This window comes from Poecilia reticulata, chromosome 1 (genome assembly GCF_904066995.2).
Source record: "Poecilia reticulata chromosome 1, P_reticulata-male-v2, whole genome shotgun sequence".
In the NCBI taxonomy this organism is placed as follows: domain Eukaryota; kingdom Metazoa; phylum Chordata; class Actinopteri; order Cyprinodontiformes; family Poeciliidae; genus Poecilia; species Poecilia reticulata.
The window spans coordinates 31,102,728-31,128,926 of NC_088830.1; the positions used below are offsets into that span (position 1 = coordinate 31,102,728).

A 26,199-nucleotide genomic window follows, 5' to 3' on the forward strand; every position below is an offset into this window, starting at 1 on the left:
ATGAAAATGAATCAACAGTCCTATTAAACCTGTAGATGACGAGAGGAGTTACTGTAAATTAGAACTAAACTGCATTTGTTCTGATTTACTTTCTGATGTAGTTTACTGTTTTTCACTATTACAACCGAATGGACGGACGGATGGACGGAACCATTTTCCTTCCACTTCACAATTAAAATCTCATTCAAAAATAAATCAAAGTTTGCGGGTGAAAACATGAAAATGTAAAAATGTCTGAGGAGTGTGAATACTTCTGTAAGTCATTGCATATGTACATTTATTCTTGTATAACAGACTGAGCTGCTGCCATAACATGATGTGATTTCAAAGCTCTTATCTTCTGTGGATTGAACTTCAGTCATGGATGAACGTCACCGCTCACATGTATGTCTCCTCACATTTGATTTGACACAAACAACTGAAAAAACAACCAGGAAACATGAACGAAGTGACAGATATGTATCTTCAGACTAAGACAGTTAACAAAACCCAGCATGAAATTGTGACTGCTGTAAAGTCTGCAGAAGTGATTGGGGATTGGGTTTGTGAATCTGCTGTTTGCATGTTTGTGCTGTTATTGGCTGGAAGCCCGGACAAGCCCCCAAAAAACTCACCAGATAACGCTCAGATATCAGCAATGTTCCTGCTGTGTAAATAATTACCTAATATTATTGACTGTTTATGTGGGAAATCTGCTGACACATATTTGTACTCTGCACCAGATGTGGGCATCCAAATAATAAAGATGTTAAATTATGTCTAAGAACTTTGAGATATACATTTTCTTTCACTCTCAACAGAATTTGTTTTTCCTTGTTTGTACTGACAGGCCCCGTCAGGTGAATTGAACATTGATTATCTCGCAGGGAGTGGACTTTGATTGAACCCGGGCACACGAAAGTGCACAGTGACGCCTCTCTGTGGATGCCATAAAAACCGGACAGTAAGTATATAATTACAGAGCGAAAGACGCCTCTTCCCTTTCTGTGCTAGAAGGGCCCTTCGAGGATTACCATCTGGTCCTTCAAACCCTGCCTGGTAACATCTCAGGACCAAAACAAGAACCTCTAATTAGTCCTAAACAGTGTAAGTGCCTTATGCAGCTCTAACTGAGACTTCAGTGTTCGCTGATTTAATGTGAAATCAAAGATGTTTATTGTTTGCAGAGGCAGGGAACATGGTGGGACTCAAGCCCTCAGATGTGCCTCCTCCTCTTGGTGTGAAGATGGCGAGTGCCGGAGCAGCAGCCTGCATAGCGGACATCGTCACGTTTCCTCTGGACACAGCCAAAGTCAGACTACAGGTAGCAGCAAGTTATGATAGTAATCAGTTTATGGCTGAAACGATTAATCAAATTAATCGTGATTAATTGATTGTTGAAATAATAATCGATTAATTACTAAGCAAGGGATGCACAGTGGCGCAGTTGGTAGAGCTGTTGCCTTGCAGCAAGAAGGTTCTGGGTTCGATTCCCGGCCCCGGTCTTTCTGCATGGAGTTTGCATGTTCTCCCTGTGCATGGTGGGTTTTCTCTGGGTACTCCGGTTTCCTCCAACAGTCCAAAAATATGACTGTCAGGTTAATTGGCCTCTCCAAATTGTCCCTAGGTGTGTGTGTGTGCATGGTTGTTTGTCTCTGTGTGTCTCTGTGTTTCCCTGCAACAGACCGGCGACCTGTCCAGGGTGACCCCGCCTCTTGCCCGGAACGTTAGCTGGAGATGGGCATCCGCACCCCTCCCGACTCCATTATGGGACAAGGGTGTAAGAAAATGGATGGATGGATAATTATTAAGCAAATGACTATTTGCTTTAAAAAATAAGTGATTCACTTAAAAAAAACTAGTATTTCAAAATAAATGAAGACATTCCTAAAAGATAATTTTGATGTGTAAATAATTTATAGTTACTTCTTCACCCAGATTTAGGTATGCACCGATTTGAAAAGTTGGACCAATATCGATAACCATTATTAGTAATGTAATTTCAGCCAATCAACAATATTCACTAATATTATATTGACCAACTTTCTCCCCTTTTCTCTAGAAACACAAACGGCAACAAGATGGAAATTAGGGCTGAAACAATTAATCGACTCAATCGTGATTGATTAATCGATTTATTAATCTAGTAATGATTAGTAATCTATTAATCCTTAGCTGGAGTGCAGACTCTAAAAAGGGCCATGAAAGAAAGAGAAAAGAATGACTCACTTAAAATTATATATACTTTAAAAATATACAACGGTATTTCTAAAAAGCCTATGCTTGGATGAATTTAGCAGAAATATACAAAAAAGATAAACTGATTGATTGAAGTGACTTCTTCACTTCAAATTTAGGGGTGCACTGATTTGTGCATCCTAGTATTGGGTGCGATACTATTACTATTGCAATTTCAGTCAATTGACAATATTCACTAATATTACATTGACCAATTCTGTATCCTTTTCTCCAGAAACACAAACAGCAACAAGATGGAAATTAGGGCAGAAACAATTATTGCGATTAACCAAATATAGAAATAATCTTAGAAGAAGCCACTATGAATGGAAATATTATTATCACAATATCAACCAATTGATAATATTCACTAATAGTACATTGATCAGCCCTCTCTCTCTCCCTTTCTCCAGAAACAGAAACGGCAACAAAAAATTACGATTAATCGAATCAATCATGATTAACCGATTACTGAAATAATCATCAACTAATTTAATAATCGATTAATCACTAACTGGAAAACATAGACTCTAAAAGTCTATGTACAAAAAATATATACATTTTACAATTAATATAAAAAAACCTTCTTTGTCTGTAAAAATATAATTTTACCAAATGGGTTCAAATTATGATGTTTGCAGCAGAATAGATTTATCTTCTGGTTTTCTAGAAAAGTCTAAATGGGACCTCTTCCTCAGATTCAAGGGGAGAAGCAAGCGGTGGGTAGCATCCGCTACAGAGGGGTGTTTGGTACCATCAGCACCATGGTCCGGACCGAGGGGCCCAGGTCCTTGTATAACGGGCTGGTGGCCGGACTGCAGAGGCAGCTGTGTTTCGCTTCCATCAGAATCGGTCTCTATGACAACGTGAAAAACTTCTACACTGGAGGCAAAGAAAGTAGGATTTCACTTGCACACTGCAAAAACACAAAGTCTTTTCATTTAGTTTCTAGTGGAAATGTCTTAGTATAAATAAGACAAAACTAACTTAAAACTTTTTTGGGAAGATACATGAACTTGTTTTAGGTCAATAAATCCTTAATATTGATGAAGAAGTACTACGTCAGAAATTATTTACTCAATACAAGCCCCTTTGTTGCTAAAAAGTTACTTGTCAGTGAGTTTTGTTTTAACTCAAGTGTACTATGTTTGTATTAGAAACTACACCAAAAACACTTGTTAGGATGTTTTAGGACAGGTTAGCATGTAGCATGGTTCTGGTGGCTGAGCAAAATCCTGCAGTCCGTCTATTGTAACATTCCTGTTGCACCATTTATAAAGAAATTCTATATATTAAATTCTAAAACAAGCTAAGAACATCCTACTCTTCCACGTCTCTCCAGATCCAGGCGTGCTGATGCGGATACTGGCCGGCTGCACAACAGGTGCCATGGCGGTGTCGTTTGCACAACCCACCGACGTGGTTAAGGTTCGATTCCAGGCCCAGATGAACCTGAACGGCGTGGCGCGGCGCTACAACGGCACAATGCAAGCGTACAGGCAAATCTTCCTCAATGAGGGCTTACGAGGCCTGTGGAAAGGTGAGAGGAGAGGTTCCCACGTCAGGGGACAAAATCCACAATGTTGTTGAGTAATGCTTTAAGTGTGTGTGTGTGTGTGTGTGTGTGTGTGTGTGTGTGTATGTGTGTGTGTGTGTGTGTGTGTGTGTGTGTGTGTGTGTGTGTGTGTGTGTGTGTGTATTCTTCAGGAACATTACCTAACATCACAAGAAATGCACTGGTGAACTGCACAGAACTGGTTACCTATGACCTGATCAAAGAGGCCATTCTCAGACACAAACTGTTGTCAGGTAAGAGTTCCCCAGCCTGGCACTCTATGGCAAGCCAACTTATTATATAATAATGAAACAGGATCATGTAAAATTGACTTTTTTGAGCTTTACATCATGTTATGAAGTTATTCCAACATCAAAAATATACCTGGAATGTTGCCTTGATTTTTTAATGCATGTCTAAGAAACCCTTTAATCTCCACGGCAACCATTCAGCCGTGCAAAACGCCTGGGTGGACCTAGCCCCGCCTCCGAGACACAGCTCTTCTGTATGAAAAACCAAATTCTTCATAAAAGTTACATTCTGCAGCTTTACTTAAAAATAAATAATCATGAGATAGGAGTGTGTTTTCAACAACGTGCCATAATATGCTCTCCTTTAACGCTCCTGTTTGAGAGGAGCTTGCCGATTGGACCAGACTCCCCCACCCTCCCACCTCCCTCCCGTGCAGCTGATAACCGTCCTGGTACAGAACATGTTGCAATGTCCCGTCACAGAAAGCTGTAAATACAGTAGTTAATGTGAGATTTATCACAACCATCCTCTCCGCTCCATTCAGATTACACGGACTGCTGACACAGACCCAGAACAATCACCTCACAGTTGATGGGATCCTCCATTATCTCCCCACAGATAATCTTCCGTGCCACTTTGTGTCTGCGTTCGGAGCGGGCTTTGTCACCACGGTGATTGCCTCCCCAGTGGATGTGGTGAAAACACGATACATGAACTCTCCACCAGGCCAGTACCGCAGCGCCATCAACTGCGCCTGGACCATGATGACTAAAGAGGGACCAACTGCCTTTTACAAAGGGTGAACCTCCCCCCATCTACTCTGATGCTGCAAAATAAAAACCGAGGGTCTTCAGAATCAGCCACCTGATTACTGAATTAGAGGACTCTTGGTGAAAACACAACTAATCTTGTAAAGCCATATCCACGTCATAAAACGTGGTGGTGGCTGCATCATGCTGTGGGAACACTGTTCAATTCTAGAGAGAGATAAGCTGAAAGTTGATGAAAAGATGGATGGCAGTGGCGACCCTAGAAAATGTTCATAGAGGTTGTGAGATGGGACGAGGAAAGAAAGTAGCAAAGAAACAAATAAGGGGAGAAAGTAGAAAACAGGAAAGTAAAGAAAAAAGAAGTAAAGAAAAAAGCAAAGAAAGACAAAAAATCAAAAGAAAAAAAAGAAAGAAGTAAGGAATGAACTAAAGGAAGAAGCAAAGGAAGTAAAGAAAGTAAGGAAAAAAGCTAAAAGAAAAAGAATTACAGAAAAGTGAAGAAAAAATAATGTAAAAGAAAGAAGCAAAAAAGGAAGTAAAGACAGGCACACATGTAAATGTATTCATTTATTGGGCTTTACATTTGTGTCTTGTTTGACGGTGTCTGTATGTGTTTGTATGAACTGAACATGAATTATTAAAGTGGTGGTTGTCTTCAGGGTGGCCACAGAAAACCCCTGGCCACCACTTGGGGGCGCCACTGATGGGTGGAAGTAATTACAAGCAATCCTAGAAGAAAACCTATTAGACTCTGTAACACCGTCAGCTGGGGCAGATTTACTGAACATAAACCCTAAACACTCAACCAGAGCTACAGTGGGCTGGTTTACATCAAGACATATTCATGTTAGAATGGCCTAGTCAAAGTCCAGAATAAAATGCAATTAAATACTGATACTCTGATACTCTATCCACTTTAGTTTTGACACCAGTGAGGATGAATTAAACTGATTTTTATTGTAAAGGATTGAAAACCACAAACAGTTTCCTTCCTTTTCTCAACGATGCACAAAATCCCAACGAAATAATTTAGGAGGTATGAATACTTTTCAAAGGCTCTACATTAGTATTGATAATTTCCTTGTTTTCCAGGTTTATGCCTTCGTTTCTGAGACTGGGATCCTGGAATGTCGTCATGTTCGTCTCATTCGAGCAAATCAAGAGAGCCATGATGGTGTCCAGAAGAATCGAAGCACCAAACTGAGACCCGACTCAAAAGCCTGAACGTAAACCTCAAAACAACCTGGATGTTGTACCTCTAATACAGGGAAAACCAGCTTCTGTTGAAGCTCCATTTCCCCTGAAAGCAGAGTGCTGTATTTAACTTTTTACTTTTTTTTTATACTCTGGAACCAATGCAGTCACTATGGGAGCGAAAGCCGTTGACACAAGTTTGCACTTTATGTAAGGCATGTCAGAACTTGCTCAGGTAGCCTAAACCAGCACTTATTTACATCTTAATAAAATGATTTGTTATTAAAATGTGTAAAACGTGTTTTTGTTCATCTTTAATACATTTTTTTATACATGTATATTTCACTTTAACACACCAACAATTTTTAATTCAAATGTGAAATGTATTGACTTCAAGCAGAAAGTTCCTCGAAATTGCAAACTGAAGCATAAAATGTAATGAGCAATAAAAACTCAAGTCTTGGGAAATAAAGACTGAAAACAAGGTGCAAAGCGTGACACGAGTGGGTAGATATTAAACCACACACAACGATGGAGCGCCATGTTTTATGTTTAAGTCATGAGCTCAGGACATAAACATGAATAACCTGAGGGTAAAACTGTCACAACACAGAGACCTTAAACTCAAGGAAACATGGTAATTACATTTTTAATGTGAAAATTTGATCACCAAGGTGCTTAAAGCCTCATGAGTCATGATCTCCACCTGAGTCTTGTGCAGCAGCTCTCATTTCTCTGAACAGTCTCTGGAATGGTCACTTTTCGGAGGTACAGGGGTTCGGATTTGTGCTGCATGTGGAAAACAGTCGTCGTTCTGGACGAAGGTTGACTGGGCACCACTAAAGTATCACTAAAGAAACTGAAAAAGTTACGATTTGTAGTTTGCTTGTTGTGGGTCTTCTTTGACAATCCCGCCTCCTTCAATCAGATCCAACTGGGACGTAAACAAGGAGATTAGTGTAAAATGTGTCAAAGCACATTAATTGCAAGCGACAGTCAGTGTGAGAGACACGTCAGGGTCCTGCAGATGAGTCTTCACTATGTTGAGAAACTTTTCTCTGTACTGATTGAAGTGCATGATGCTCTCTGGCTCCTCGGCAACCCAGAATTTATCAAACTCATACGCAAGATAACCTGGAAAGTAAAACAGAGGCTGAAGAAAAACTTCCACACTGAGAAGGAGAAACGTGGAACAGACACGGTGGCTTGGAAAAATCTTCCATATTTTGTAACACAACCACAAACCTCAGTATAGACCCGGTGCAGCATGACGTCACGGGGCGGGCGGCCATCATTTAGTTTATGTGGTGTCTTTATGTAAGAGAAAACTACTGTTGATTAAGGCTTCAGCAGTTAATTGGATTAATTGTGATGAATTGAATATTGCAATAATTGGTACCTGGAATGTATAGACTCAAAAAGGGTTACAAGATACTTAGAGCAGTATTTAAGCCAAACGTGTGCTATAAAACATACATTTTGTGTCTAAGATTTAAAAAAATCTTTATCTGTGAAAATGTGAAGTCCTACAGTGGCAGTTTTAGCTTCACCTGGTTCATATTCTGTAAAACAAAATGTCTTGTTAGGCATTTAAATAGTTCTCTAATTATTGATCAGTTAATTAAAAAAAACCTTGTACTGATGTTCAGCCAAGCAGAAAAGGCTGAGCTTTTCTACAAAGTAAACGGACTGAATTTCAGTGTCTTTCTAGTCAAATCAAACACTTTACACTAGAGGCACATTCACCCATTCACCCACCAATCGGCAGGCAGCTTGGGTTTAAAGAGGAAGCTGGAATCAAACCCACAACCCTCAGTTTGCAAGACGACTTCTCCACCCACTAAGCCACAATCGCCATCCGGAAAGTATTGAACACATTAGTGCATACTCCAATTTTCATTGTCTTGGCCAATCACATAAAATCTAAATAAAACACACTGAGGTCTGTGGCTGCATTATGACCAAATATGGAAGCTAAATATGTCTGAATGGATTTATGAAGCACTACAGGGACTCACAGTAAAAGTGGTGGAAGTCCTCGAGCTCCGGAGAACCTGGGACTGAATTGTAGAAATGTGGTTTCAGAGCGCCGCTCTTCAGCAGGCTGTACGCCATTTCTGTCAGGTTGATCCCAACTATAGCATATGAATACCTGAAACAAATTTCACGTCTATTACACAAGCAGGTTTCCACAAGCAAACAGAAAGGATGCTGAAATAACTGCCTCTTACCCCAGTTTGGGGTGGTTTGCATGAGACAGCACCTGGCGAGACTCTGCTGTGTAGTTTTCACTGAAAAAGCTGAAAAACAAAAAAACGTCGGGATTTATTTCAGCCCAACTTGGGGGTTAATTCTCTGAATAAACAACTTCATCCAGTAAAACATGGAGTGGCTGTAAAAACTGAAGAAGGAGGAAGAACAACGCTACATTTTTTATGAACTAACTAATCTGGGATCTGAAAAGAAAATGGATTTGAAGAAAATTCTGGTACTTCTGTGCAAATTCTTTGCACTTATTTCATGAGAAAACTGGAAAAACTGCTAAAAATCTGCATATTTTATGATATCTATGTTTAAAAACATTTGTTTGATCTTTATCATTTTTAAGTTAAAAAGATCTACTGTAAAAGGTCACAGGTTGCATAGTCTTAGTTTAAAGGACAAAATCCCACTAAACTACAGCAAAGGCTTTGGGTATAATGGGCCAAAATGTGAAAAAGGGGTGTAAATACTTTTGGGAGGCACTGCATAGAGCTACAATATGTTATATTCTTCTAAATCCTCTATTACTGATGTTGGAGAACTGTATTTGTACTTAACTTGTGTTAAAAAGTGCTCGTTTATCTGAAGTAACGTGATAACTACTCACACCAGGTTGATGAGACCCAGCAGGCCCATTCCTCTGAAATCCGTCTTTGGATCGTCTCCTTGGAAACCGATGTCTCCCCACTGCTTCGTTATCCTGGACTCCAGTTTCACTGTCGGCATCAACAAGTCCCAAAGCTAAAAACACAAAGTTCTACAGTCAAACATCTAAATGGCGTCTGGAATGGACCACAGGACCAAAGACGTCCGCCGTCATCTGCAGCGGCTTGATTGAAGAGAAAGATTATGGAGAATAATTTAGTTGCAGCCCTCTTGGAAATAAACATTAATTATTAATAGCGGTCCAGTTTTACTTATCGGGCCGATACCGATGTGTTAAAAATTTACTAAAATCATCTGACATGTCCTGCACAGAACTATAAAACCCACACCTTCAACAGCATGGCCTCGTGTTTTGGGTTGTCCGAGTTGAAGACCTCCTTCCTCAAGTCTTCCACACAAAAATACAATCTGCTGTATCCTGTTATCTGCAGCAGGCAGATGTGCAGGTTTGCCTTAAATCTGCAAGACGAACAGAGAAAGGAGCAACGAGTCGCTCATAACTACAACGAAACAACTAAAAGATGAAGATGTGAAAGTAAACTTACAGGTGATCTGAATGGGGTTTGATTTCCTTCTCTTTCATAATCTCATTCACATGTTCCTCTATATTTTCCTTGTTTGTTTCCAAAGCTAATCTCAAAACCTGTGAAGGGAAAAACAATCAAAAAAACAACACAGAAGTGCATCAGACATAAAAAATATATATATAAGTAAAATAAACAATGACCAGCCTGAGAGGTTTTTTTTAATTCAATGAAGGAAAAACAAAAGTACCAGTGTTCTCAGACTGTTGGCTTGAGAAACGGTTGGCAAGCTTTAGATATACTTTACATTTAGATCTGTTCTTTCCTGAAATTTACAACATTTTAGCTTGGATATCTTACTTTATTTTTAGATGACTGGAGAGAGTATTCTGGAAGGCAAGGAAACGGGGAGCAGATTAGTGAAAGGTGGAAACTGCCCGGCAACAAGAGGATTACTGGTGGAGGAGTATTTTACCTGCTTTTGTTGTCATCGTGGCTCCTGGTTTGTATCCAGAGCAAATCCTCTGCAGCTCACAAGTCCCTGTCGTTTTCCTGAGGAGCCACTTTAACCAGGATCTCAGCAGTGATGTGTAAATATACTGCCAGATACGCTTAAACATTTCTGTAATATATGCAAAGAAACAAGCAGGAGCATCTTTTCTAAATCGATTTTAGAAGCATTTTCATTTTTATCTTTAGAGAGAACAAAGAGTGAATGGGGTCTTGTTCATTTTTGGTCAATTTCAGACATTTTTGGTTAGGAAAGGAAGCTGTCTGCCACTTATATTTCTTTTTTGCTTGGATACAAATTTTCCTTCATGTCCAGCTTACGAAAGAAAATAAATTAATACACAATTATGAAGTACAAATAATTTTAACAAAAGGGAAGTAAAGAGCCAGTGTCAGTGAAGGAAGACATGGGTCAGTAAGAGATTCTTTGAACTTTTGATTAAAAAATATCATGGTTCCACAAAATTAATGGAAAATTTCAAATAAAAGTGAATATGAATATAACATTCTTTCTGCTCTAAAAATCATACAATACACTGACCATAAATGTAAGTAGAGATTTAAACACCTGATACTTTAGTAATAAACCTTCTGACTGCACACAATGTTAACCCCTTGTGCTTTCCAGCTTTTTATAAAACTTTACTGGAAGAACAATGATCTATATAACAGACAAGTCATAATATTCTGACTTATATTTATCAAAATATGACAACTGCAAAAAAATTATCTGATTATTTTTAGTTTTTTAGAATATTTTTTTCTGATAATTAATTTCATCTGATTAATTCAAAAACTACAGCTGAAAGTTTTCCTCTAGTTTTATATTTTCAGATAAAAATACAAACTTGTAGACTTGACAGAGCATATATACTTTCTATTGCACACCGACCACTGCGTCGATGTTAGTAGGACACAAATTAAACTCATCTGTTTGTTTCACAGCAACAATGTCCCCTAAGACATTAAACTCGTCCCCAGGCAGCTTCCCAGAAGGTCTGGTGATTCTAAGTCAGCGTAAGGCACAAATATTCCGCCTGAAATCTCAGAACGACATCATCCATGAGGCTGAAACAGCCAAAACAATAGCATAACTGTGTTAGCATCTATGCTAACTTCAAAGTGCCATGATTATTCCGTTAATTTACAAATGTTCCGCGAGTTCATTCGCCATTTAGTAACCAAAGCATGTTGGTATTACCCAGTTGTTATCTTATAATTCATCATTTAATTCACAGACTAACCTAGTTAGCATTAAAATTCACAAGTGACAGCTCAGAACAACAGGTTGCCATTGATTTGTCTGTTAGCTTCCTGCATCACCAGGACTTGGTTACGTCCCAAACACATCGTGTGGCAGCGCTGATGATTAGAAACCAGTTGTGCTGTAGCTTACCTTATTATTGTTGTTGGAAAATGTTACAGAACTCAAGTATTTCCTTCTGCTTTGAAGCTAACCCGTGTGTTCGAGGTAAAAGGTTAGCAACGTATCTCTTGACAACGGCGCTATGATTCTGGTGCGTTCAGATTCAGTTCCAACCCACAGCTACTCAACTGCGTGTACTAAGAAAACAAAACGTTTGTGACTGATAAGAACAAATATCAGTCGTACTGAGTGTTTTTAAAAATTTTCCAAAAGAATAACTAGCAAAAACGATGTAAAATATTTAAAAATCAAGTTGGAATTACATTACGGAACTGAAAGAACAATGTCTTTGAACTCACCAGTTCAAATCTTACAGAAGGGCTGTTGCGGCGCCATCTGGTGGACAAAAAAACACACGACCATGCGCATTGAATTCCAGTTTTCTGGGCTTTTCCCAGGAAATCAACTGAAGCAGAAAAACATTCATATATTCAGTTTGGGGGCTGCACAGTGGCGCAGTTGGTAGAGATGCTGCCTTGCAGCAAGAAGGTTCTGGGTTCGATTCCCGGCCCCGGTCTTTCTGCATGGAGTTTGCATGCTCTCCCTGTGCATGGTGGGTTTTCTCCGGGTACTCCGGTTTCCTCCCACAGTCCAAAAACATGACTGTCAGGTTAATTGGCCTCTCCAAATTGTCCCTAGGTGTGAGTGTGTGTGTGCATGGTTGTGTGTCTTGTGTGTCTCTGTGTTGCCCTGCAACAGACTGGCGACCTGTTCAGGGTGACCCTGCCTCTCGCCCGGCACGCCAGCTGGAGATGGGCACCAGCACCCCTCCCGACCCCACTGGGGGACAAGGGTGTAAAGAAAATGGATGGATGGATATTCAGTCTGAGTTTTAGTGCGAAACAGAAAACCCGACAATGTATAAAAACATGCTGACTGCTGTTTCCTGTCAGTTTATTTTATTTTATGAAACCCTGCAACATTTTTAAAGGAAACAAAAGAGGCCACATAAAAATTATTTGCTGTAGAAGTTCATCCTATGGCTTTGTCAAGGATGGGTAAGCACTGAAAGACAGGGCAAGAGTATCATCTATGAACTGAGAACATTAAGTTGTTAGCTGCAGTATCTCAACTAAAAAGAACTACAGGCTAGATGTAGCATCTATGAGGAGTAAAAAACAGAGATAAAGTTCAAAGCTGAAGTAATAATAATAATGCAAAACATTCTCCATTGTCCTTAAAATATGTTTAAAACAATTCATTCCAGCTGCGTTGCACAATTCACAAATGAAAATGGTACAAAGTTCACTGTGTGAATAGTTTTATACATTTATATGAGGTGTTTATAATGAGTATTTATTTGCAGATGAGTAATTCTGCTGCTATTAGACTAGTGGTTACACTGTTAAAACAGCAGCAAGATCCAGCACCAAACCACAGACAGTTTTCCCCTCATGCTTGAGCAGTAATCTGGTTTATCAACAATGCTGCCGATCTTCAGATTGTCACCGTTGGTGCACTTGACTTTAATTAAGTCACAGTCTCTCACCTAATCAGTCCCTCTGGGTTTTCACGGGCTGGAGGTCTATCCCATACAATTACTGCATTAGAAGAGGAGCTCCGTCTGAGGCAGGCTATATTTGAAAAGCCAATCCCCAAAGTAAGCACTTAGTTTCTAGCAATAGTCTGAAGATTAGAGGAGGATGAGTCAGGATACAGACTATAATGCTGAAATTAAGACTGTTCTATTTTAAAACAGCATAAATGAAAAAAATTACTGAAATTTGATCTTTAATTTACTTAATGGCGCACCCAGTAGCAGTACTGTGCAAAAACCTCTAATCAGCCCTCATTTCTTAATGTTTTGCTTCCAAGGAGACAGTGGTAAGTTTGAGGAGGATGCAGTAAATAAATAAATAAATAAATAAATAAATAAATAAACATTTGTGAAGTTCACTATAACAGAACTGCAGCAAAGATTGAAAATTATTAGACCAGAAGTGTCCAAACTTTCTGTCCTGAGGGACAAAACCATCAAGTTGACAGCAAATTTATTTATTTAATGCAAAAAAATCATGTGACATTTATTTTATTGTCTGCTCAGATAATAGATTAAAACATGAAAAATTTGAAACAAAATTGTTAGATTTTTTTTAGATTCAAAACATAAATAATTCAGGACATACATTTTCTAAAAAAAAATAAAAAATAGTAGGGGTTGACTATTTGTGGCCTTATAATCCTAAAAAACTGCAACAGAAGCAAAAACCTGGACAAAGAACTTATGTTGTACCAAGCATATTTTGTAATTTTAAGATTTTATTTGTCAATTTAAAAGAATTTAAAAAATGTTGCCTGACCTTACAAGTCATATTTTCCTCAAACTAGAACTGTGGAGGGATCTTTATGTTTTGGTTAGATAAGACAAAGACTGAGCTTTTTGCAAACACATGTGAGCGTGTACTTTGTTTCTACTGTTAAGTAAGGTGGTGGATCTGTGATGCTGTGGGCTCGTTTCTCATTTAAAAGCCCAGTGTATGGCTTCATGAATTCTTTGGACTAATTTGAAGTCAAAATCTGATGGATCTGTTAAAAACCTGGTAATTTTTGGTCATTAAATCTTTCAGTGGGATAATAAACCAAAAATTATAACTTAAATGTCAACCTTCTTCATCTCTAGATCTAAATCTTACTGGAAACCCAGAAATCTGGAGAATCTACAGAATTAGTGGTCAAAATTTCCCCTCTTATGCTCCAACACTGTGAAATATTACAGAAGAGTAAAATCCTGTCCTAGAAGTGGAGCCACTTTTAATCTTTCCACAATGACATAACAAGAAACTTGAGCTAAAGAGGGATCAGAGAGAGATATTTAAATGATCCAAACGTCTACAACGAAATTTGCATGTGTATTTTCTCCATATCAGAGGCAGAAAGCAGTCTGAAATTCATGCCTGAACTCAACCAACTGCTGCCCTGCGGAGAATGAATCAAGTAGTGAGAGGCGGAGAAGAGCAGGTCAACTGCAGCGCATTAGCAAATATCAGAGGTTGCATAAACTACTGCATAATAAGAGGGCTGTGTTCACCCGTTCACTGCAAATGTGGAAGCAGCAAGTGTTTGAAAACATAAACAGATGGTTTCTTGTCTTTAAACACTTTTCATTGCTTTGCACTAAAACTATTTTCTGTATGAATGTGTCAGATTTTTTTAAAATTTGATAGTTGAAATTAAATGAATTAGAATGTGCAAGAACAACACATCAATTAGTAATTTCAGCCACACAGACAAAAGCCTTTTTTTTTCTTGGGAGTGTCAAGGGGAAGTTTTTAGACCTAAAACACTACAATAGATAAAGTAAACATTAAACTAGTAGATTTTACTTCCTTTATTTATCCATAAAAAGCTTCAGTGAGAGTAGAGCTGCAGCAGTGTCGGGGATCTCTACCAATTCTGTTAGCAGAGACGTCAAATTTCCAAGCATGAAGCTACTGGATGGCTCTAAAAATCTGACAGCAGAAGATGCAACATGCAAAGATTTTAATTTCTGCAGCAGTTATTGTTTACTGTCATTAAAATTCACAGTAGTTATGTGCTGTATTATCAAGCACCAAGCAAAAAGTTCAAATAAATCTTTAAAAGTACACAAAATTGCGATTGTCATGTGTTGGACTTTGCTTAATCTGTTAAGTAGTTATGCTTCTGAGTTTCTTTTTTCCCTTTCTATCCTGTGATAGAAAAGAAAGAGAGTAAAGAGAACTAACAGGAAGTTCTCTTTACTTCCTGTTAGCTTCATGCTTCTGAGTTTTCCTGTCTTCTTCGGTTTTTCTTATATCTGTTCTGCAGGTTCCTCTGCTCAGTTATGCGCTGCTCAGTCAGCTTCCCTGCATGTTCCTGCTTTGTTTTTTTTTTTTTTAAGTTTTATGTACTTCATTTGATCCAATTGTAAGTTTCTATTTGACATGAAATATTTTGCATCCACCTCTGTCTATCTCTTGCCCGCTGTTACGGCATCAGTGGGCCCTGCCCTCTTTTTCCTTGCAGGGTTCTTCAGTCAGGCCCTGCAGGTGTTGGATGTTCCCCTGATTGGCGTCCTGCAGCTTTAAAGCTGCTAGGCGTACAGCAGAGAGGAGGCTTTTCCCTTCCCTCTTCTCAGATCCCCACTTGGTTTGGTTTGTATCTTTTGGTTGAGTTTTGTTAGGTTTTGCATTTGCTAATTTCTGGTTATTTATAGGTTTTAGCTTTAATCTATTTTGGTTTCTTATTTCAGGCATTTCTTTTTTTCAGGGTTATTTCTTTCATATAACTTAATAAATTCTACTTTCATTTATACATTAAATCCTTGTGTGGTCTCCATTAATGTTGCCCCATCAAACGAGCCTGGTGGATGTAACACCCGCATTTGTGATTATTTTGCCAATTTCTGACAGACAATGTGGGGCCATACCCCACTGGTGTCCAGCCAGTATCTTAGGTATTGCAAACATAGAACTGCTAAGTTCTACAGGTTCATGATGTAATTAGGTGAAGAGCACAAAAAATTTATGATCAAAAAAAGCATTTCTTTAAACCTTTAGTATACTTTTCTTTTTATGTAGGCCAACTCTATATCTAATAACACAAAAAGCTTAATTCTTCATCAGTGCCACTTACCTTGCCACCAACAACTGGCCAGTCAGTCTTTTATGGTTTTTTTAATTAATGGAATTAGGATGAATGACAAGTTTTAATGATTTACATTTCTGTTTATCTGTTTGTTTTTTCACAACGGCTCTTTTTTTATATATGTCAACCGTTTCTCAGTTTATTCCAGGATCCTATCCTGAGTTCTAGAATAACAATTTTATGGGGCTAAGAAAGCAGTTTCTAACATATTAAAGCTGATTTTTTTTTATTAGATTTTTTCTTTTGTTATATGTGAAAACCTGAACTTACACATATTTATTTGTTCAAAAATTCCTAAAGAAAATCGGGATTTATTTTAAATAAGACCTAAATATCACTTTTAGACACACCAGCATGCATAAATAAACTCCAGACCCTTTGGTTTTGGTTTATCACTGCTGAATTATCATTTGCCCTCATCTCCAAAACTTTCTGGGAGCGCCCCTGCCCCCTTATAAAGTCGTTTATTCCAACGTCCACACCGGCCACAGAAAATGAAAAACCAGCAAATAATCTAATTTTAAAACATTTCAACTGAGTCAAAAGCGCCGCTTCAGATTGAATGTTCATTCACGAACCCATCTGTGCAGGACAGAAACGGGCGCTGATGAAATAACCTTTCTGTGCTCCTGGAAAACGATCGCCTTCCTCAGGAGGCAGCAGCGGCAGCGGCAGGACCTTAAAGTAATACATTTGCAGCGCAATAAGTGACCCTCCTCCTGTGATCGCCTGCGGCGGCCACAGATAGGATGCTGCATCCCATCTCCCATTCATCCCTTCATCATGCTGCCTGGCACGGCTCAGTCTGGCTGGGATGCTGCTGCAAAGCGGGCAGCTTCATGAACGCTCCTCAGTTTGTAACAAAGAGCTGGGAAGCGGCGTCCGTCGGTCAGCCAGCGGTGACTCATTGCGCACGGTCAGTCGGTCGACTCCGGGCTCGGATTTGGCGCTGCTCGGCCGCGGAAGATCAATACCTCTGAGACTGGAGGAAGGCGTGGCTTGGTGTCACCGACACTGAGGTGAATTTTCCATATTCATTCCCGGGGTTTTGCTTCATCTCACGAACAGCGGCGCGCAAACGGCACCCGATCGCACCGGACATCAAGGTAAAGCGACCTCGTTTTTTTCCCTTATGATCAGAATGTTAATTATTCGCAGATGTCTGCAAGGTCAGATCAGCGCTGCAAATCTCAGAGACAAGGAGCTCCGATCCGGTGCATGACACAGATCTTAATTGGCCTGAATAGGTCGAGTGCATCGCTTGAATGCAGGCTGCTTTGCAGTCCCGTTTTTGTTTCGTGTCATTTGCAAACTGCTCCATAGATGATTAAAAAAAAAACCGTAACCAGCGAGGATTACAGCCAGGATACGGTCTCTATAAACATTTGCGCTTTGAGGACTGACAGACGGATTCATTGTGGCAGAGCAAACACACACAGATGGGCCAAACCTGTTCATGACCCAAACCACCAACCAACTGTTTCTGTTTTAATTATGCTGATAATAGCCGAGTGCGCATAGAGACAGGCTGTATGACATGTCATCATTACAGTACACATATAAAACGATGGATATGGTCAAAAGCTGTGGTTAACATTACAATAAAAAAAACTTACTGTACAACCTGGATGTCTTTGCATCCTCACTCAATGCAGAGACAACATATATGATTTTCTGTTTCTGATGGCACTTTGTTTGCAGAATGGTGCTTTCACATGTTGAGCAGAACAATGAAAGACCTTCATCAACACTTGGAGAAATATGAGGCACCACAGGTCAAGGCAGTCGATTTACACGAATCCCTTTACTGAACAAAAGACGATGTAAACACAGCTTGCTGCTGAAGATGTCCTTGCAAAGCAAATGGGTCAGAATAAACAAATGCCCTCTAAAAAATAAGTTTATTGCCACTTTGTTGCATGACCAGCAGCATGCAACAGGACGCCGCGTTCATCTAGGATCTTTAACAGATTCACGTGAGGAAAAAGAAATATTAAAACAAACAGATCCTGGAACAGATTGCATTGGACGTTTTTTTTAAAAATCTTAAATACAAATATTTTAATAGGTTTTGATTTAATTACCGCTCTGACTGCATTGTTATTTCAGGAAATGTCATTTTTTTCAAAATCATTCAGAGGATCTTTGAATGATTTTCCCAGCTCCCCTCACCGTCCTCTGCAGGTCCCTCTTGTATGACACATAATAGTTTCCAAGGTATCGTAAACTTTCCTCAGAGGTTTCCATTTTAGCATGATGCATCACATTATTACTGCAGATTAGGTCTACAGCTAATGATTATTTTAGGAATCGATTATTCTACTAATCATTCTGATGATTAATTGATTAACTGGATAAAAATGGCACTTTCTGCAGATTTTGCAATTGACCACTTAAACTTGTGTTATTAATTTAAAAAGGTAAAAACAAACAAAAAGTTACATTTCTTTTTTAAAATAAGAAAATGAACAATTAATTGCCTACAATGCAATAAAATGTTGTGTTTTGTGAACTCTTCATCATTTGCAACAAATACGTTTTTAACTGCAGCTAAAAAAGTATTTCAACGTGTAAAAACCTCAGCTCTTCCTGCTCAACTTATCAATACTGCATTGGATGTTTTTTTTTAAATCTTAAATACAAATATTTTAAAACGTTTTGGTTTAATTACTGCTCTGACTGCATTGTTATTTCAGGAAATGTCATTTTTTTCAAGTCTATATACTCCAATTAATGTTTAATTGACTAATAAATTAGTTTACAATTATTTTAATAATTCATCAATCACGATTAATCCGTTTAATCATTTTAGCCCTACTGCAGATATGTCAGCAACACATCCAGAGTGAGAATGTTTCGTTTACCCGCGTCCCAAAGGTGCTGGCTCTGTCTGTGTAGGTCACCACAGTACAGTGAACTCATTGTCATGTTCAAGGAAGTTGATAAAACGTTAATTATTTAACCTTCACAATGGTATGGTGGTTTATCCTGCTGGAAGTCATCAGAAGATAAGTACACTGTGGTCCTAAAGAGATGTAGGCATTTGAGCAATTTTTAGTTTGTACAAAGGCGCCAAAATGCACCAAGAAAATGTACATGTGTGTTTTCAGTTTAGCAACATGCAAACTGAAGGCCAAAAGAAACCAAAGAAATAGAAAACCAACGAGGTTTAGGCTGAACCTAAAGCTTATATAGCATTAAGAGTTAACAAGGTAAAATGCACAAAGCAAATGTGATAAATACTATTTCAAATAAACTCAAAATTTACATTATGATTGTCATTTTAAGTAAAATATGTATAAAGCATTTTACATAGCACAGTTTTACATAATCAGAATAATAGATCCAGTGTTTAATTCAAATATTTTATCTCCGAGGGAAATTAAATATTGTCAGATCTCATTTTGTCCAAACATTTTCAGTGATCCTGTGGGCAGTGGAGATCTCCAGTAGCAGTCAGCCTTACAGCAAATCTGAAAAGGCCTCTGTCTGAAGATTGTTGCTGTATGATAATCTGATGATCTACACCAGAGTAACATTTCCTGTATCTCAGTGTCAGTGTCAAGAACTGCTAATCCACCTCATTTGTTTTTGCTGCTCCTCTTTAAGTCTTTAAAACCCATAAACCAAAATTTAACAAAAAGAACAAATCAGAACTAACCTACTTCTACAACTATGCTGTTAAACATGTATGATGACATTAAATTTTTTCTGAACTGAGTTCATTGGTTTTTCTCATTTTAAACACTTTTTAGGTACCAAGCAGTAACTGATTGTTCTTTACTTTGAGCATAATTTTTGTTATTTCCCCAAATATATAAATGTGGATAAACACTGAATAGTTAATGGGTTTGTGTGGTAAAATTTAATGGCTGCAGTTTGCATAGCTTTCTTTGGTAACGTAATCATCAAGTTTGTATTTGTTTTAGAAGAATTTTCTCAGATTCCCACAAAGTAAATCCTACATTGGCAGCGATTCCTTGTTTGATTTATCCGTGGTTACAGGATATTTCAGATTTTTTTCCTTTACAGACAAAAATGTAAATTATGTCTACAACTTATAAACTAAACACAAATTATTGTATACATAAAAAGAAATGTTGACCAAGTATCAAACCCTGAGGAACCCCACATCACACATTCAGCAACTCAGTCAGTCTTCTTGTGCACTTCCCTCTGTCTCTATATCTGTGTAATTTACACAAATGTAGTTTGTGATCAGTTATTTCATGGATAAAAAAACTAAAACTGTATATGCATTTCTTTCTGTATCACTACTGCACTTTTTAAAGTTCATCAGTGCGACCGAATTAGTCCGATTTATTTCTAAAACCATACAGTTGTCCAAACTAGGTTTTACCCATCAATAAAATTTGTGTTTTGTTGTGAAGAGGTGAGACTACATTAAAATTGGTCTACAGTTTAACAAGTGTTAGCAGGAGTGCAGTCATGTGCATATAAAGAACAAGGCAGGGGGCCTAGAACGCAGCCCTGGGGAGAGTTAGTTCTGAGTTTACTGGAGGGAAAGAGGTGGAACCTGACTTTCACTGTCTGAGGGAAATTTGCTAGCTAGTATGTCTGAAATGATGATGTTGAAGGCAGAGCTGCTGTCAAAGAGGAGTATCCTCAATAGATCTGTCTGCATACTGGTGTGGATCACTGTATGTTTACGTAATTCACAAACAAAATGCACCCAAAGGGAGAGCCTAAAGCTACTTTGATTGTTTGCACCACCATCTGCATTTTGCCAACACACTATCTGCCACAGTTCTGTAGAATCAGAGCCACAGCTCTGTAGTATCAGAGCCACAGCTCTGTAGTATGCTGCGAGGATGTTACCAGGAGAAAGCAGTGTTTGCTGGGCCTGTTTCCTGATCCTGGTGCTGTTCTTCCACAAGGTCAGGTCCGCAGAGACCTACATGCCATCCATTAAGAGTGCAAAGACATGTCGAGGCACGTATCCCACAGTGTTGGTTGGCAAGTTCAAGTGTGTCTCATTCATTTCTACGCAGCTGCTTTCAGAATGTAACTTTGTTTGTTGATGTATGTTGACATAGGAAGATGTGTGCTTCACAGGCGTAGCATGGTTTTTTTGTAGCTTTGCATCATGTTATGATGCCTTGAGTCTTCCATGCATGTTTGAGAAATCCATTCATCTCCATGGCAACCGTTCAGCTGTGCAAAACGCCTGGGTGGACCTAGCCCCGCCTTCAAGACGCAACTCCTCCTCTGAGCTGAGATTTCCAAGCTTCTGAACTTCCACCTCAGACAACATTCTTTGCTCCCCAGCTCATATCCTTCAGACTAGCAACCAGCAACTAGCAAACACCTGGTGGAACTGTGCAACTTTTGAGCTCATTATACGAGATACAGTTATACTCTGGTCAGAGAAGGTTGAGATTGATGAAATATTTGTTTTACTTGTGAAAACACTGCTAGCATTTTCTGTGTGCTTTTATTTCATTTGTTTTTTATTTGTTTGTTTTTCTAAGATGCATTAGGAGCACCTTAGACTCCAAGTATCCTAAAATAGGTAAACATTTTAATACCGTTTTTGATTTGTGAATTATTTGCTGTATATATAAATAAAAAAACGCAGCTTCTTTCTTTTCCTCATAATATTGCTGAGATCTAACCTTTTGTTGTGAACATTGTACCTTGCATTTCTCATTCTGTGAGCTGATTGAATCATCACACCCTTGTTATCTCATAGAGTGTTATTCAGGAATATCATACCTAATAAATACTACTTCACATTACATAATTTGTAAATATTAAGATTTATTATTTTTGCAATTGTTAAATGATCAAAAAAGTCTAAAACCTCAGTAACAAACATTAAATCAAACTGAATTTGTATTTAGTAGCCTCTTTTCAACATTTATATGTCTTAGCATCTCTTGATCGAGACCAAGTTGAGATTTGGGAAAGAATTGTTGAAGTGAGAATCATTTCTTGCAGGGAAATACCAACATATTTATGACATTCACTTTGAAAGTGTTGTCAGAAGGTGTTATATTGTGTATTTGAGGATGCAGAGAAAAGATAGGATGCCAAGAGAAAAACAGAGGCAAAGACGTATGTGAAGATGGAGGTTGACCCATACAAAGACAGTAAGACAGTGGAAAGGTGTCGTTAAATCGAAGGAGGGAAGTAGTGGATCCCGAAGAATATCGCGTTTGCAGACGATGTTACGATCTGGATTGAAAATAAAGAGCCTGGAGAGAACAATGTGTTGCATGTAGGGTGTAGGAATGCAAGTTAGTAGAAGCAAGACAGAAGGCATGTGAGAATGAGAAGCAGACAGGTGCAACAGTGAAGCAACAATGAGGAGAGGTACTTTAATAAGTACCTGAGGTCAACCAATCAAAGCAACAGGTTTTGCTCAAGGGAGGTGAAGAAGAGACTGCAGGCAACATGGAGTGGAAGGAGACGAGTGTCAGGAGTGATTTGTGACTGGATAGCTGCAAGAGAGAAGGGAAGGTTTACAAGATGCTAGTAAGACCTGCTGCTGTGATGCATGGTGTGGAGACAGTAGCAAAACCACAAATACAAAAGACAGAGCAGCTGGAGCTTTAACGTAGAGTGACAGTTTGTAACTGCAGGCTATAAATCAAAATTTACTTGATCTGAAAAATCAGATTTGTTTCTAGTGATGCACCAATTATTTGTGTTCAAATAAGTAATGTTTTCTTAATTAGGTCTCATTGATAGTGAGAATGACAAATACAAAAAACCTGAAAAACTCTCACTTTAAAGCTACAGTACGCAACTTTTACGAAAATGTTTTTCTTATATATTTGTTAAAACTGGCACTATATTGTGACTATAATCTGTGAAAAAATCAAGCTTCTCCTCCTCCCATGAGCTACTATTGTTGTCTGAAGAAATGAACAGCTCCCAGTCAAAAACAACCAATCAGAACCAGGAGGAGGTTCTAAGTGCTGTCAATCAAAATCAAGTACGCGCTGCTAAATGCGATAATGGCCAGTGGCCATTATAACTGACCTGAGCATTCATAGCAGGCTCCATTGTGGTGAACCAGTTGTAGCGTATCAGAGAGAAAGGGGGAGTGTCTGTGCAGCACATACATGATTGACAGCACTAAGACTCTCCTCCTGGCTCTGATTGGTTGTTTCTGATTGGTTGTGTACTTTCTCACATGACCGCAGGTCAATTCGGGGAAGTCAGAGAAGCTTGATTTTTTTCACAGATTATCTCTTATTATCACAACATGGTTTTAACAAATAAGTACAAAAGATATATTTTTTAAAATAAAAGTTACACACTGCTATTTATCTAAATCTAAACGAGAAGATCTAAGAAAACCGTGGCTTTCCGGTTTGAAAAGTCTAATGAAAAGTCTAATGCATTGTACGTTTAAAACAGTAAAAGTGTCTAATACAAAATTATAAAAGTAAAAGTCTAATTATGCATCTCTTTTTATTCTTTGAGTACAAAACATCTGTAAAAATGAGAACAGTATAGATTGCTCTCATGCTTTCACTCTAACAAGTTATTTTTGCAATTTACTAAAAGTGAGAAATCAATTTGACAAAGTGTGTCATGCAGGTCTAATCCAAAACAAATCTTGGTGATGCATTAATCAGTGTATATTTAAAGTAAACCCACTTCTATTCTTCTACCCTCTTGTTTTAGGGAGCTGCATTAAGGTTCTGTCTGCCCACATTTTTGGAGTACAACAATATCTGAAGATCCAAACTGTGAATTCGGAATGGGAACTAATCCTAAAAGGACAGTGACAGTCCAGATGGTCCCTCAGCTGGCTGTGGCAGACCCACTGGCCAACAAGGAGTCTAACGCCAACTGGGGTGACGAGTCGCACCTCAAACTCTCTCAGGTTTGTCCAAACGCCGCCCTCTCATCTTCCAACCAGCAGGATAACCCGCCTATGTCAGGTGCCGCTGCCAACCCTGTCCCACACATCCATAAATCCTCATCATATAAGGGCGGTGAAGCAGTTAGCAGCGCGGTGGCAGACATGCCTGCAGGCAGCAATGGGAAGCAGACACAATCTGAACCCGGGACAGCTGGTGAGCAGCACTCCGCTAACCTGTCGCTAACAGGTCAAGCTGCTAGCGAGACAAAAACTGACCACAGAGACTCAAACGCTAACATAAAAACGTCTCTTGGAAAGGATACGTGCGCCGCTGGTTTACCGACTGCAACCGCAGCATCAAAGATCAACGCACGCATTGCAAAAGAGACGAGTCCTTCAGAGGCAGCGCCTGTCCAGATGGCACCTTCAACCAAACCCACAGCACAAGAGACCAGCGATAAAAATACAAATAAAAATAAAAATATCTGCAGCACCAGTCAGTCACAAAAATCAGTGCCTTCACCTCAACAGGATGTTAAGGCTCCACAAAACAAATCTACCACATCGTTACAGAAAATCCAAGAACCAGATAACTCACAGAAACCTGAGCACAGGATGGAAACTGTTACCTCTACTAAGCCTCCACCAGCAGGTAAAGGAGCAGAAATCCACACTACAGTTACAAATATATGTTCATCACATTCAGAGAGGGATTTCCCAGTAGTAAAGGCAACACAGGTCTCCTCCAATAAACATCACCCTGAATCTTCACAGAAGGATTCATCTGGTGTGCCCCAGGCTGCAAAAAGCAAGCCAACGTGTGGGCAGGTGTCTGAGGAAACCAGCCAAACTGACACAGCTGTCTGCACAGGAGAGCAGCTCAGCACGCAGTTCAAGGAGGCCTCCACTATGACCTCATTCGCTTCGCCCGCCAAGCAGTGTCATGATATGGAGGTCCAGGCCGTCGCAGAGACTTCCAGTAAAGCTGTGGGTACAAGTCCGAGTCTGCAGCCCTTCGCTGGCAGTGGAGTCCCCAGGGAAGAGGCGCAGAGTCTAGCTGTTGTTTTCCCAGTTAATGAAGCCGTGGGTTCCTATCAGATGTACACAACTTCCCTCTCCACCTCAGAGAGACTCACCGTAGAGGCGGAGATGTGCCCCAATCAAGCTGCAGGTTTGTGCTCAACAACTGTGGCCCAGCAGCTTGACTCCAGGTTAGGAGCCAAGCCCAAGGAACCTGGTTCAGCTCTGAGCAGCATTCAGCCAGTTTACCAAATCAACATCGAGCACAGCAACAAGAAGGACACAGTGGCAAGTGGAGTTGAAATATCCTCCACCGCTAAAGCTCCCTCCCCAGAAACTGCCGGCGCTTCTGCTGATAGAAACAATGCTGCGTTTTCTCAGGGTCCGCCATCCACCACGGCAGCTAACGCAGCATCAAAGTCGGGAACAAATTCAGCCGAGCAGGGGATAAAGCCAGAGAAGAACGACGAGGAGGACGATCAGTCAGGGATGCAGAAGGATAAGAGCATCCACGACGTTGTCTGGGACGAACAGGGGATGACGTGGGAGGTCTACGGGGCGTCTGTGGACCCGGAGTCGCTTGGTTTCGCCATTCAGAGCCACCTGCAGTGCAAAATCAGGGAGCAGGAGAGGAAGCTGATTGCTCAGACTTCCTTCCGAAAGTCCATCTCCGGCGCTGATTCGCCGCAGCGTGGGAAAAAGAACAAAAGGAGGCAGCAGAACATTTTCAGGTCAATGCTGCAAAATGTCAGGCGGCCCAACTGCTGCGTGCGTCCCCCTCCCTCCGCCGTCCTCGACTAGCCCTGCACCCCCCCATGGTGGCCAGTGTGAGACTCCTTTCTTTTTCTGGAGGTCACGGTGTTTGTCCTCCATTTGTCAGAACTGCGATGCCAAGTGAAACATTAACGGGTCGCCGGTCCTTATATGTGAGTATACTGGAATGTTGTAGCATAAAAAAGAGTCCGAATATTTGTGACGTTTGTGAACAAACAACGTAGGATATAGAAGCATAAAATAAACACCTATTTTCTAGAAATAGAATGTAAGAAAAAGAGAGAAAACACTTTTTAAAGGTTATAGTTAAAGGCATGCATCTTAGCTTCAAATGCTTTATGTCTTAAAGTTCAATCATAAAGTATCATCTACCGTCAGAGAACATTTGTGCAAATATATTAAGCTGATATCTCCTTTGTTGGACTTGGTAAATGTTTTCAAGGTGTGTGGGAGATTTTGTGACATGCATTCATGTATTTTTCACCTGTGGTGGCAAAAATGGAAAGCACTGTATACACACATAAACATTATGTTTAATCTCTGTTGTTCCTTGGATTTCTATTAAAATAATCTAAAACTAAGAT

The 26,199-nt window shown here is 39.5% G+C and overlaps 3 protein-coding genes across 4 annotated transcripts; 2 read left to right on the plus strand and 1 right to left on the minus strand.

Annotated features, from left to right (window-relative positions):
• Positions 1-939: 939 nt before the first annotated feature.
• ucp1 (uncoupling protein 1) lies at positions 940-6,289 on the plus strand. Its single transcript, XM_008419888.3, has 7 exons — positions 940-1,086; positions 1,167-1,303; positions 2,916-3,114; positions 3,560-3,757; positions 3,925-4,026; positions 4,643-4,823; positions 5,887-6,289. The coding sequence occupies exons 2-7, from the start codon at positions 1,178-1,180 to the stop codon at positions 5,996-5,998; spliced, it is 918 nt and encodes a 305-aa protein (XP_008418110.1). The 5' UTR covers positions 940-1,086; positions 1,167-1,177; the 3' UTR covers positions 5,999-6,289.
• elmod2 (ELMO/CED-12 domain containing 2) lies at positions 6,288-11,595 on the minus strand. Its single transcript, XM_008419876.3, has 9 exons — positions 11,347-11,595; positions 9,916-10,062; positions 9,801-9,829; positions 9,462-9,559; positions 9,246-9,375; positions 8,858-8,991; positions 8,220-8,288; positions 8,007-8,140; positions 6,288-7,122 (listed from the first exon to the last, which is right to left on the minus strand). The coding sequence occupies exons 2-9, from the start codon at positions 10,058-10,060 to the stop codon at positions 6,968-6,970; spliced, it is 894 nt and encodes a 297-aa protein (XP_008418098.1). The 5' UTR covers positions 10,061-10,062; positions 11,347-11,595; the 3' UTR covers positions 6,288-6,967.
• Positions 11,596-16,248: 4,653 nt separating this feature from the next.
• Positions 16,249-26,196, plus strand: gprin3b (GPRIN family member 3b). Of its 2 annotated transcripts, none has more exons than XM_017305342.2 (2): positions 16,249-17,000; positions 23,641-26,196. In XM_017305342.2, exon 2 carries the CDS (start codon positions 23,717-23,719, stop codon positions 25,640-25,642), a length of 1,926 nt encoding a protein of 641 aa, XP_017160831.1. In that variant the 5' UTR covers positions 16,249-17,000; positions 23,641-23,716; the 3' UTR covers positions 25,643-26,196. The 2 variants fall into 2 exon arrangements, with proteins under 2 accessions (XP_017160831.1, XP_008418089.1); XM_008419867.3 differs by having other exon boundaries at positions 16,257-17,087.
• Positions 26,197-26,199: the final 3 nt, after the last annotated feature.

Excerpts from the sequence above, each read along its gene's own strand:
- gprin3b (XM_017305342.2), top strand. The coding sequence starts at position 23,717 with ATGGGAACTAATCCTAAAAGGACAGTGACAGTCCAGATGGTCCCTCAG.
- ucp1 (XM_008419888.3), top strand. The coding sequence starts at position 1,178 with ATGGTGGGACTCAAGCCCTCAGATGTGCCTCCTCCTCTTGGTGTGAAG. Across the intron at positions 1,304-2,915 it reads CAGCCAAAGTCAGACTACAG|ATTCAAGGGGAGAAGCAAGC; the intron begins GTAGCAGCAAGT and ends CCTCTTCCTCAG. Across the intron at positions 4,027-4,642 it reads CAGACACAAACTGTTGTCAG|ATAATCTTCCGTGCCACTTT; the intron begins GTAAGAGTTCCC and ends ATCTCCCCACAG.
- elmod2 (XM_008419876.3), bottom strand. The coding sequence starts at position 10,060 with ATGTTTAAGCGTATCTGGCAGTATATTTACACATCACTGCTGAGATCC. Across the intron at positions 8,289-8,857 it reads CTGGGTCTCATCAACCTGGT|CTTTTTCAGTGAAAACTACA; the intron begins GTGAGTAGTTAT and ends TTTGTTTTTCAG. Across the intron at positions 7,123-8,006 it reads GGACTTCCACCACTTTTACT|GTTATCTTGCGTATGAGTTT; the intron begins GTGAGTCCCTGT and ends TTTACTTTCCAG.